The sequence below is a fragment of the Camelus bactrianus genome, chromosome 13 (genome assembly GCF_048773025.1).
Source record: "Camelus bactrianus isolate YW-2024 breed Bactrian camel chromosome 13, ASM4877302v1, whole genome shotgun sequence".
Taxonomy (NCBI): Eukaryota; Metazoa; Chordata; class Mammalia; order Artiodactyla; family Camelidae; genus Camelus; species Camelus bactrianus.
The window spans coordinates 71,095,326-71,108,802 of record NC_133551.1 but is presented as its reverse complement, the minus strand read 5'-3'; the positions used below and the strand labels follow the sequence as shown (position 1 = coordinate 71,108,802).

At 43.9% G+C, this 13,477-nt stretch overlaps 1 protein-coding gene across 11 annotated transcripts in view; it reads left to right on the top strand.

Moving 5' to 3' along the window:
* Nucleotides 1-13,477, top strand: part of VPS13D (vacuolar protein sorting 13 homolog D) — a 225,281-nt gene that overhangs the window by 164,317 nt on the left and 47,487 nt on the right. For 5 of the 11 annotated variants that reach the window (XM_074377398.1, XM_074377399.1, XM_074377396.1 and 2 more), the window contains one exon: nucleotides 12,863-12,995. The exons of 1 other annotated variant lie outside the window; for it this stretch is intronic. In XM_074377398.1, the coding sequence (XP_074233499.1) occupies nucleotides 12,863-12,995 (133 nt within the window). Of the gene's footprint in view, nucleotides 1-2,698; nucleotides 2,787-12,862; nucleotides 12,996-13,477 lie in introns of those variants that run through there. 5 more of the 11 variants (XR_012511450.1, XR_012511451.1, XM_074377402.1 and 2 more) reach the window with 5 other exon arrangements.

Here is a 13,477-nt window from a genome sequence, read left to right as displayed (position 1 = left end):
GGTGTGTCCTCGTAGTCAGCTTTCTCCCCACCTTCCTACTGGGTATTTCCATCTTGAGTAACAGAGGCCTTTCTTCTTAAATCTATTATTCTGTGCTCAAGTGAATAGCAATCATTTGCGAGATATTATTTATTATCTAAGAATTAACTGAAGTCTAGGACTTGGGTACCTTTTGAGTTTAATCTCATAAGCTGTGTCCTTAAACATTTTATTTTAGAGTCAGACTTCTAAACCACCACTATCCAAGTGAGATACAATGTGAACCACAATTATAATTTTAAAATAGTCTGGTAGTCACATTAAAAGAATAAAAACAAATAGATGAAATTATTTTTAATATTTTTATTTAGCCCATTGTGTCCGAAATATTATCCTTTCAATTTGTAATCAGTATGTAAAAATAATTGAGGTGTTTTACATTCTTTTCACCTTAAATCTTTGAATTCCAGTATGTATTTCATATTTATACCACATAACTTGTACTGATCATATTTTAAATGCACATTTTAGCTTCCTGTGGCATGTGGTCACCTTATTGGACAGTTCAACTCTAGACTAGAAATGAAATGAAAGTCACATGTTACCAACTTGTAGCGTGTATTTGAAGAGAAGAGGTTCAAGTCTCTGTGGCTGACTCGACTCATTTCTCTCCACTACTTTTTAGTCAGCTTCTCGTCCTTTTGCTGAGTGGTTCATTTCTAAGATTTTCCTTGCTTTTCATGGAAGAAGGAAGGTATTGAATGGAGAAAGGATCTTTCCATGTTTGCTTTTGTCTCCATCATTGCAATGAGAAGTTTTATACAAGATTCTAATAAATGGCTATTCAAATTACTTTTTCCCTTAGATCGTACTTTCTGTTTTTTCTCTTTCGCTGCCTGCTTGGCAAATTTAGAAAACATTCTGGTTTTGATGTTTTTGAATATAATATGGTGGTATTTCAAATACAGGCATAATTTTTAAGAAGTTAATTTTTATTTTTAAAAATGAATTCTGACTTTGGTGGCATGTTTAGAAAACAAATTCCATAAAAAATTTTAAATTATGAAATAATGGAATATTATGTAGTGTGTGTATACTTTAAAGGACAATCAAATGAATAGCTTAAATGACATCATATACTAATAGACTATCCTAGAATGTTACATTAATGCAATAGAATATATTACTATTTTTGAAGCCTCCATGGTTACATTTCTTTCCTTCACTTCACATCCTGAGGTAATCTTTGCCCTGAAATTTGTGTTAATCACGTCTTTCTTTTCTGTATATACTTTTATCATATTTGTATGTGCCCCCAAATAATGTATTTATAATTCTGCCTGTTTTAAATTTATCTACAAAAGCAGACTAAATATACCTCTTGTGACCTTTTTTAAAACTCAGCAGTACATTTTGGAGGTCCATCCATGTTGGTATATGTATCTGTAGCTCATTCATCTTCACAGCTATATAGTATTCCACTGTATGAATGTGTCACAGTTTATCTATGTTACTGTTAGACGTTTGGATTGTTCCAGTGTTTTGCTATTGTGACCAATGTCGCTGTTAACATTCTTGTTCATGTTATCTGGTGCACGTGTATAGCCTCTCCGTTATACACTGAGGAGCAGAGTTACTGGGTCACAGAGTATTTATTTGTCCCATCTTTACTTTGTTTCTTTGCAGATAATGCAAGGTCCTAATAACACTTTGCCTCCATTAACCACCCTGCCCTTTTATCCCCTGAAAACATCTTTATTTCACCTATATCTCTGAAAGATATTTTACTGAACCCTGGCACTGTCCCATTTGTCTTTTATGCTCTTGTTTTTCTTCATGCTTTGATCTGGATATTTTCTGCTGACCTATTTTCTAGTTCATTAATTCTTTTTGGTGCTCTATCTACTCTACTGTTTTCATCTATCTTTTAACATCTTAATTTGAGTTCTCTGATAAAATTCTGTCTTTCTATAAATTTTTTTGAAGGTTACTATCATTCTATTTTAAACTCTGTGTGTAATAACTCTAATGTCTGGATCACTGGTGACTGATCTTGTCTGGGTTCTATTTCTTAGTTTTCAGTCATTTTGTTTGACTTCCATATCTGGCAATTTTTACTGAATGCTCAGCATTGTGTAAGAAAAGTTTCAGAGACTCTGCCTGATAGTATTTTTCTCCAGAAAGGATTTACATTTCTTCTTCCTTCTACTTTCAAATCCTCGGGGCTTTGATTTCCCCTCATGTGTACCTCCCTGCAGAACATATACTCTGAGCTTTTCATTTGCAGTGAAGGGTATATAACAGCAAGAGTTTCCCAGAGGGACTTCTGTTTCAGTAAAGATCAAAGCCTGGTGCTTAAAGAGAAGAATCTTGAGGAAGGATGGACAGTGGAAGGGAATGTGTGTGGGAGGTAGAAACTGTATCAGCTTTAACTCCTGAGATTATAACAGAGCTCCTAAGAAAGCTTAGTCCTGAAGAATCAGTTCTAAACCGTTTAGGCAAGAAAATGGCTGATTTTTTTTTTTTTTTTTTTTTACAAATAAGGGTTAATTAGCTCTAAGTAGAAAGTACAATGAACCAGAGCCCCTATTTTTCCATCTTTCTAGTAATTGAGGGTTTTCTATTAAAAGCAACACAGAACATCAGAATAGGCCCATTAAGTCACCTTTGCAGGGGCAGCTTTTGAGTCACATGGATTGTGTTTTCTTCCTCATTCCAGGACTTGTTTTTTAGGCCTGAAGTCTGTTAACCTGGGAATGGCTAATTCAGCAGGCTTCACAAACACCAGACCTGCAGGAAGCAGACAGGTGTGAATTCTAAATGTCCTCTCCCAGGTCATCTTTTGTGAGGGGGAAGGATAGTAGAGGTAAGAATGCCCTCTGAAAGGCCACAGAGAAATCCAAGGGACATTCCAGGCAAAGATAGCTAAATTGCAGTTTTCAAATTTTAGTCCATCTAAAAAGTGAGAACATTTGGGTTTGTTTTAGGCGGAAGGTACTTTTTTTTTTTTTCACTTACTTATTTTTAATGGAGGTGCTGGGATTTGAACCCAGGACCTTGTGCGTGCCAGGCAAGCACTCTACCACTGAGCTATACCCTCCCCCCATTTCAGTCTGTTTTAGAAACAACCTTCCTATGGCCTTTCATTCGCCTGGGATCAAACCAGGTCTCAGGAGATATGAGACAGGACTTAAGTACCTTGGAGCTGAGTGACTTCCACATCCCAACCCCCCAGGAGAGGCTCAGCCTCCCTTGCTCTGCCAGATGCTGAAGGCCAGTACCCCGTCTGCGGTCTTACTTAGCATTCATCACACTTGCTGCTGCCCAACAAGTGAGGTGTGGGCCTTGTACATCTAGCTCTATCCCGCCACCCCCATAAAACATTACTTAGTTGGAAGAAACAGCACCTTACTTTCTACTGAGTGCTGTACTCCTCTTAGATTTGGGGGTGGGGATAGCAGGGGAGCAGCAAAGATGGAGAGAAAAGGTATGAAGACCGAGCTGGATGAATTCATCTTACCCCAGCGGCACAGCATGGTTTCTGCATATTCTTTCCCCATAATCCTCTTTGCTTTCACCCCCCCCCCATCGCCCACCCCTCTTATATCTCTATCTGCACGTGTCCTTTACGGATACATAACACAGCCCTTGCCTGAGCAGCAGCTTCTTTCTGCAGTGAGATTTGTGTGACCAGACCAGCTCTGATGAAGTGAATCTTGTAGTTTTGGTGTTCCACCTCCTTCAGAAATCCTTCCGTGAGAAGCTGGGTGGAGGAGCAGACCTCTTCTCGGCAGGCAGGAGCTCTTGAATCACTGGTCCCAGTCCCCACCTCAGCTTGGCTTCCATCTTCATTCCCAGCTGTAAATGGTCCACTAGCACCGTGATCTGATGTGCTGTAATGTGATCTGTGTCATGGACATTCACAGACCCTCCTCTTTATCTGGGACCCTTTCAGATGTGAGAGTGATAGCTTTGGGGAAAGGAGGAGGTGGGTGTTAGGCAGCATGGCCTAGGGCAAAGTGTGGGTGATGGAAAGGGCCAGGGTGTCTGAGCTGGGGTATTGATCAAGAAAGGGGATTGGAGCCTGACCTTTCTTATCCAGAGATTTCCATGTCATTTTTTCAGAAACCTTTACACTTCTCTCAGCTTCCTTCCTTTGTCATCACCACTGCTTGGGAAAAGAAAGACATCTACCTGGTGTGTCTATAAGATTTTCTCTGGCATTTAGGAAGGAATTGTCCGCAGAGTTGACAGCAAACAGCGCAGTTGGGCTCTCCCCCTAGACTACCCAGTATCAAATGAAAGTAGACGCTTAGCAGCTAAGCAGACTTCTGTTGGAGATGATCATGGTCTTTCCAATTTCTTTCTTTTTTTTTCTTCTAGTTTTACCGAGATATAATTGACATATAACACCATCAGTGTAAGGTGTACAGCCTAGTGATTTGACTGACATATTACACACATGAAATGATGACCACCGCACATTTACTGAAGATCCATCATCTCATATGGATACAAAGTAAAAGAGAGAAAAAATACTTTTCCTTGTGATGAGAACCCCTAGGCTTTACCCTCTTAACAACTCTCGTATACAACATGCAGCAGTGGTAACTGTATTAATCACGCTGTACCTTATAGCTCAGGTGCTTATTTATGTTATAACTGGAATTTCATTCACCCAGTTCCCCCTTTCCCCGCCCTCTGCCTCTGGTAACCACAAATCTGATCTCTTTTCCTTCAGGTTTATTTGTTTGCTTGTTTGTTTGTTGAAGTGTAATTGATTTACATTTCTTGGTGCACAGCTTAGTGATTTGATATTTCTATGCATTTAAAAATGAGCACATTCCAGTCTAGCTGTCACCTGTCACCATACAAAAACATTACATTATTATTGACTGTATTCCCCACGCTGAACATTTTATCCCCGTGACTTATTTACTTTGTAGCTCGAAGCTTGTGTCTCTTAACTTCCCTATCCTGTTTCATTCATCCCCCCACCCATGGTCTTTCCAGTTTCTTCTGTACAACTGGATAATAATAGGGTCCCCTTCACAGGGTTGTTGTGGGGATTAAACTAATAAATGACTTCATAGATGTCAGACCGTTAGAACAACGCCTGATAGGCAGTAAACATGGTTGGCCTGTGTTTATAGTTCTAGAAGTTACACTATGGTCTTCAGTGGTTGGAAGCTCTCCTTTGCCTATTCTGCTACATACTCACTTAAAATTTCATTTATTTGAAGACACTAGTTGGGCACAGATTTCTTTCTAAAAAACGTCATCAAGATATTTCAAAGCCTGGGAGCACACCTGACTTGTGCAGCAAGCAGCCCCACTGGGACTGGCGCCTGGCACCCGTGATCGTACTCCATGATGTCGCCCTTCTCCCTTCTTCCCAGGCATTTGGCATTAAAGAGAATATATCTATTTGTGTGAAATACAAAGTACTTTACAAGAATGGAGCCTCGTGAGAATGAGATAAGCTTGAGCTTTTTTCCTATTGTGAAATGTTTTGTTTCATTTCTAAATTCCTGCATTTTGAGATTTCAGTCTATGATTGACTTCTTTATGCTTTCCTTTGTTCCAGAACAGGTATAAGGTAACTCCTATATTACAGGATGAGACATGCAGGATGCAATTGGGGAGGAAAGGGGGTGGAGCACTCATTAGAAAAAAGAATAGGATTTGCAGTAATAACCCTTGGCATTGACACATTGCTCTGTGTTTTTTCCCCAAGTACTTTTAAAACCAAGGTGTCATGGATTAACCCAGCAACTCTGTGGGTAGCATCCTCCCTGTTTTATGGATGAAGGCCCTGATCCCTAAAGACTGTGTGCTTTGCTCATGTTCACCCAGCTGACACTAGTGACAGAGTTGGGATCAGGGCTCCTTGCTATTTAAGCCTTTGTGCTTTTCTAGTGTTGAAATAATTCATCTGCCAAATCAGGCACTATGGTGTGACCACCTCAGAGAGGACTCTTCCCCCATCACAGTCTCTCGCATGGTTCATACTGAGGCACGCGCCATTTATGCATATTGAGAAACCTTGTTAGCATGGCTGATGGGGGTCTTGTGGGTGGGAATGCTTATTCCCCTTGACTAGCACTGATTGTCTGCAAACCCAACACTGCCTTCTCTGCACAGGCCTCAAGGGGTTTTCAGCGGTAGACAAGCGATGCCTGGCTCCCCAGCACGGTCCCCTACCGCTCCTGGGGAAAAGCCTACCGGAGGCCTCGCTGATGCAGAGCTGAAGCTAGGACACCACCCCGTCACAGCTGGGTTTAGAGTCGTCCTGCCCACAGGATCCTTTTAATTGGTGTAGGGAAAAAAACAGGGAAAATTGGACTTGACTAAACCGTGACACTCATCTGTTGAAAATCGGTCTTCCTGATGCGACGCGTGTGTATTCTGTTTGTGTCTCTGCTTTAGCCTTAGAGCAAACTCTCCCAACCCTTTTTAAAGAAAAAGTAAAATCCTATTACGAGAGTGCTTCAAACCACTCTGAGCTAGATTAATCTGAAACAACATCTGAGTTCACAGTGGGGTCAGAGTTGCAGAAGAGCAGGAGAGACTTGCCAGTTCAGCAGGCGTGCGTCTTGGGCCGGTTAAGAACCAGGACAGTCTTGAGGTCTGGCTTTGGTGCTTGGATTTAGACCTTGTGTGCTGAGAAACTCTGGGTGGCTTCAGATAACTTTGTTTCTTAACTGAAAAGGAGTGCCTGTTGCCTGATGCGTGTTTACCCGTGAAATAGCAACATGGTGTATTTCTTGGGGTAGGAGGGCTTTTAGGTCTCCAGAGGCCAAAAACCTCCCCGCCCCTCCCACCCCCGCAAAAAAGCAAGGTCACGGGCTGGGGCACGTTGGCCGGAGTAGAATGCCAGTCTTAGGTTTTTTTGGTTTTTTTTTTTTCCCCAGCGCTAGCTTTAAAATGTCTTTATTATTCTCATTCAGAGTCTCTCTTCTAGATTCTTTCCCCGTTCTCTTTCTGCCTTAAAGGCCATACATAATCAGAACCAAGTAGAACTGAAAGCAGACCAACCTGCTCCATGTCTAGCGGATAGAGATCGGGGGTCCAGAAGTGCCTCTTTCTTGCCAAACCTCAGCTTGTTCCATGCTTTTTTCTAATACCTGTCCCCAGCCCCAGCCCGCGCCCTCCGCCATCTGGCTGAGTGAGGACTAGCTGTTCGGTCTGCCTCGTGTCGGGGACAGAGACCCGCTGCTTGTCAGGCCCATTCTCTTTTAACTCTGCCCTGGTCACAAGTATCACAGAAGGGTTTTCCAACATCCGGGCAGAATTCACACTCAGAATCATCCTTAACTGTGGGTATTTAACAATACGAAACAGAGTGAAGTGGTGAAGACCTTAATTTTGAAGTGACTTAGGCCTTACATGACTTGAAGGAGGTTTTCGTACTAGTGGACTGGCAGGGTTGAAAATGACCCTGAAGTTTAAGCCTTCTGACTGCTCGTGAGAAACTTGTAGAAGCTGGTGGCCTCCTGTGTGCCAGACGCCATGCCCCTATGTTTTGCATTATCTCTTTAACCCTTCAGAGCAGCCCTTGAGCGTGGTTTTCTGTAGAACCAAACTGAAGTTCTGGAAAGTTAAGCAGCTTTCACCAGATGCATATTTAGTAAGTGGCAGAGGAAGAATCTGACTCCTTTGCCCTGCCTTTTAACTGTACCGTGGCAGCTCCCACAGAGTTCCTGGGGACCCGCTCCAGACACGGTAGAGCCAGGGTTTCTGAGTTTACACATTCCAGCAGAGCCTGGTGCCAGCACTGCCGATCAGAATGGGACCTGTGCTGGTGGCTGAGACTGGCAGCCCTACCGTCTTGCATTGGAAGAAGGCAGGACTGTCCCTCACACTGCAGATGCCGTGGCTTCTCTCCCCCTTGCTGTTACGTGCGGTCCCATCCGCCCTGGTGACAAGAATGATACTGTCACCAGCAATTACTCAGTGGAGCAGGGATACAAAAGAGGAAATTTCCATTAGGTAAATAACTGTGAAAGAAGAACCCCAGAGAAGGGGGAGAAATTCAAGCCCAGGATCCTGTTACACCGGCCAAATATCTTTGGCATCCTGTGCTTGCTAAATATCCTAAAAGGGTCAGGAAAACTGATAGGATGGAACAGAGGGACACAGTGTGAATTTTTTTCTCTTGCATCATTCCAACATGTACTTGAATTTCAGTTTCATAAAATCAACTGTTCTGAGCCCGGCCCCAAACCCAGGCTAATTTGTAGTGGCTCCATTTCTGTAGACGGTGGGGTTATTTTTGGAAGACGGGGTATTGACACGCAGTGTGTGTCAGCCACGTGGTAGTAGAACTGGCATCTTCAAGTACTTCTGAGATTTTCTACCCTCTTGCTGAAAATATGGCTTTATAATGGGGGGAGAGTACAGCTCAGTGGTAGAATGTGTGCTGAGCATGCATGAGGCCCTGGGTTCAATCCCCAGTACCTCGATTAAAAAAAATAATAAACAAACAAACCTAATTACCACCCGCAAACAAACAAATATGGCTCTATAGAAATGAATGACTTCGGGCTGTGGCCAGAATTCACAAGTGTGGCGTGTGCTGAAACATCTGACCTTCAGTGAAAGAAGGGGGAAGTCAGTGTTGTCTTTGCAAGGGTAATAGCAGGTCTTCTGAAGGACATTCTGTTCCTTGGAGCTTTCATTTTAGCTAAGACAGTATTCACTTGCAAGCCTTAAGTGTTTTGTGGACTTGAAATTCCTGCCAAATGAGCCCTAATGACTAAGTCTCTGCAAACGCTCCTTCTGGTGTGGAGGTATAGTTTATACCGAGCGGAGATGCAAATGGTCTGCAGAGTACCCTCCAGCTGCTAGTTCCTGCGCCCTGCTCCGGGGCCTTTACGCCCCCTCCACCGACAGCTTCCACTTAGTGGGGATGCCCCTGCCAGACGCTTTGCATGCGCACCATCTCATTTAATCCTTCCAAGCAGCCCTGTGGAATCTGATTATCCCCATCTTGCATATGAAGAAATTGAAGTTCAGATAACTCAGTGTCAGGCTCTGGGCTAAAGCACTTCACGTGCATTATCTATTCGTTACAGCCTCCTTGTGGATGGCTATTCTTATTCCCGCTTGAAGATGAGGAAGCAGAGGCTCCCAGAGGTGAAGTTACTTGTCCATGATCTCGCAGCTATTAAGTGTCAGTCAGAATTCGAACTCAGGGGTGATGTCTTTCCGTTATGCCACACACGGACCTCCTGACTGAGGCCCTTGAAGGCAGGAGGCAGACCCCACTTCTGATTCATGCCCCTCGTTCACGAGCCTGGCACACAGCAGGGGTTCCTTACACGTTTGATTGAGTAGTTGATCGACTGGGTGCAGAGCTGGATTGTACCTGCTCATATCCTGATGATTTTCAGCTTTTCCCCCAGTGCCTCTGGGATTAGTTTTCCTTTGTCTGAATAATCTGAATCTCGCCTCCAGGCTTCATTTCCCATTTGGAACATCTGCTATGAAAAAGTTTCAATGTGAATTTGACTTTCAACGCATTTGGCATTTCTTTGTAAAATGCAGAGGCAGAACTGGAGCGGGGCAATCCTGCCTGCATCAGTCACTCCCACACCATGTTGTAGCTCTCTTGGGTATCTGCTCTGTTTTGATGATCATTTTCAAAGTCAAGGACATGGGCGAAACAACACTTCCCAGCCTCAGAGAAGACCGATTCCAGAGGGCATCCCTTAAGAGTGCTTACTGGAACCATCTCCCTCTCCAGCCTGTGTGTTCCCACCCTGTCTTTGAGGGAGAAACAAGATACAGGGTGTGATTTACTTTCCCACCTCGGTGGGGAATGAGGGATGAAATTAAAGATGACTAAGTGCTCCCACAGTGAGAGAAGGCCACAAGCTTTGGGATGCCCTGGATTCAGTACTCAGAAGCCCAGTGGACTGGCCTAAAGCCCAGCCTTGGACCCTTCATCTGGCTGGCTTCGGTTTAGTTCCTATAAAACGTCTCAGCCTGTAAAATCTTAGTAACCTCTCCTCAGTACGGGTTTGATTGGATCATAGATTTCCACATCGTCCCAAGTCTTGTGAGTTCTCAAAGTCACATTTCTAGGGATGAAGACTTTTGCAGTCGTTTCCTGTTAATGCAATATCTTTGTATCCTTTACTTTCACTCAAAGTGACAAAGGACAAGTCCAGTTGGTTTGCACAGTAATTTTTTAATAGACAGGTGGGAACTCAGATGGCAGTCCTAGAGTCAGTTGAGTAGGTGTTGGCACCTTTCCACACAATGGCAAGGCCCCTGAGAGGCATGTGGAAGAATCCAGCATTTAGAGGGAAGAGCAGTCCTCTCCTCCTGAGGTCGACATGGTGTTTTTGTACAGAGAACACCCAGGACCAGTTGGTGCTGGCGGTGCCAAGGCTGCTGCCACACAGTCAGTTGGCAGTGAAGCTTTAACGTAGGGGTGCTCATAAACCTTAGATACCAAACTTATTTTATTGATGGATGAGGGGCAGTTCAGGGAGAGGGGTTGGTATTGGGCAGTGTGCCTAGATTATTCTCCCATTTTCTCTAAGTGGGGAAAAGTACTATGAGCTTTTTAACTTCTCCCAAGTCAGCTGCCGGAAATAGGTAGTCAGGACCTTAACTTAATATCTCCTCCAAGAAAATCTCTCTTCTCCATGGAAGTAAGAGCGAACCACCTCCTCACCTCTTTTGTGACATCAGGGGGAGGCAGTTTTGTCCAGACCCTGAAAGAAGACCACTGGCAACCCACGTAATTCCAGAACACGGTGGGGAATCTCTCCAAAACAAGGGTTGCATTTTTCTCTCCTCTCTTGATTCCCAAGTGTGTACGATTTGTGTTCCGGGTTCTCGTTGCTCGCCATTCGTGTATGGATTGTTACCTTCCTAATGAGACTGTCCTCCTTGAGAACAGGCCCAGGGCTGCTTTGTGTGTGTGCTCAGCAGCACCTAGATCTGTGCTGGACCCAGAGTAAGTGCTTAATAAAGACATTCTAACTTGGATCGTAGATCACAAGCTGTCAGAGCTGGAAAGGATTTTGGAAACCATCAAGTCCAACAGTCTAATTTTACAGATGGTACCACTCCAAAAACTTACTTTGGAGGCTGGTGTTTATCTGCTGGAAAGAGGGTTTTTTGTTTGTTTGTTTGTTTTTTATGTGAAAGCCGAGTGCAAATGATCGTAGTTCTGAACTTGAAAGGCTTTCTTCAGATGGTGTGGGATCCGTTCCTCCTTGGACTAGTAGCTGACTAATAACAACAGTAAAAATGCTAGCTAGATCCCATACCCTGAGCCAGTGTCACTAATCCTTTTAGCCACGTGACAGTGTCAGGACTGTCTCCACTCTCCATATGCCGGGGGCTGGGGGAGTGGCAGCAGGAGGGCACCTGGCTCAGGGTCACGCAGCTTCTGGAATGACTGAGACTAGAATCTGGTTTGGTCAGACACCTGAGCTCATGGCCCGCAGTGGCTTTCAAGTGGGGCCCCTGACGAAAGCCCCCTCTCAATACAAAAGCCCATGCGCATGGGGCTCCATCCTGAAGGAAAGTGTACGATTAATTTTCATTAACTTTAGTTCTCTAATTAGACAGGGAGTGACAGGGGAGGTTATGCAAAAAGCACAAAATGGTAGGGATTGCCTCTCCCGAAAGGCCAGGATCAACCACTGCCCTCAATCCTAGAAGCATTTGGTCGGAGTGAAAGGAATGAGGGCTCCCATATCTTGCTCCGGGAGCCGTTGCTTTACGTGAAATGGCTGTTTCTTCCTCTAGACTCTCTTCTGCGCCCAGAACCCACCTTCTCTTGTCTTTAGTGTTAGAAGCCTCAGGATTGATGGCTTCCAGGGCAGATCTGTGTACCTCTCCTTGCCAAACCAGAACGAAATAGCCTTCTGGTGGCCAGGCTGCCCAGTGCACTGGGGCTTCCAAGGCAGGCTGTTTGCCTTGAATCTTTCCACTGAGCTTTATATCCAAATAACATTCCTGTGAGTTTTCTGAAAGGTTAGTCCTGGGTCATTGGCACTTAAACCACTTGTTTTGGTAAATCCTTCCCGAGAAGGTTAATTATATATTTGATATCCTTCCCTTTTTATGCCTGAATGATGAGGATAAGTACCCTGTGGTTTATTAACTGTCACTTTAAACCTTTTCAAATTGTCTTGTGACAAAACAGAGTTTTATGTCCTTTTATCCAGCTTTGATGGATGAGACAGCGTCTCTGGTTAAAGTATGCCAGGATAAATAAAAGCTCTCTGATTTGTGGGGGAGGATTTTGCATTTGAAGTCTTGAGTTCAAGTCTGCCACTTCATAACCTGTTAACCTTTCCATGTACTTCACTGTTACTTTTCACAAATGGGGCTGGGCAGCGAGGCACTTGGTAACTTCAATAAGTAAAAGAAAAGGCATTACTTTTGGGCAGTTGATATGTCTAAAACTTTTCATAGCAAATCCTAAGGCAACAATTTACCATATTCCCTATTTTGAGCCCACTGATTCTTAGAGCAGAGAGCCTCTGTCCTTACCTTTATAGAATCCCAAAGCTCCCCTCCCCTCCCCTAGGCCATAGGCCATTTTGTTATACCTTTTTCATTAAGTTAGCAATAGGACTGTGGAAGGCAAATGTCATTATGGATTTTTAGTTGTTGTTTGCATGCCTTGTGTCCACCGGTGTATAAGTCCCACAATTCGTTATGGGTCCAGTGTTTAAAAACCACTCTCCTGGGACGTGTGGTGTATATAATTCAGCAGCTGATCTCTCTCTCAGTCAGTATTTATTGAATCCCAGCTAGGAGCAAGGGAGGGTATTTATTTTAAATAATTAAAATAGTAAGAAAGAGTGCTGAGGCTTTAAAACTCTTTTCCTTCTGTTTCTCTTCATTCCAGTTCGCAGGGACATTATCAGATGGCCTAGGGAAAACCATGGACACTCGCCATCAGTCGGAGCGGGAGTACATCAGATACCACGCAGCCACGAGTGGGGAACACCTTGTAGCTGGCATCCACGGCCTGGCTCATGGTAAGGCATGTGATACCAGGCTCTTCTGCCACAGTTCCTAAGAGATACCTTTCCGCCCATCCAACTGTAAGCGGAAATCCTAGCTTGGTATCTGGGTGCGCCTGATAGCCTTCTGTCCTCCTAGCAGTGGAAATGTTACAACCTCTGAGAAATCCTCATTCACGTTCAGAACGTTGTGCGCATCGCCGTTCCTTCCCGTTCTCTGGCTTCTGTTCCCAAAGTGTCAGAAAGCGTAACCATCTGAACTCCTTCTTAGAATTTAGGACTGCTGCTTCACGACTTGCCTTCTGCTTACTGCTTGCTCCTTCCATAGAACGTGAAGTGTGAAACTGGCAGCCAGGTTTGTGGCCCAGATGTTTTTGAGTCTTGTATAAATGCACATTCACAGGGATTGTAAATCCATGTGCCCAAGAGACGTAGGTGATGGCGTGAATGTGTTAAGTCTCTAAATTTGTTTGAATTCTGGTTTTTAAGGCTTTAAT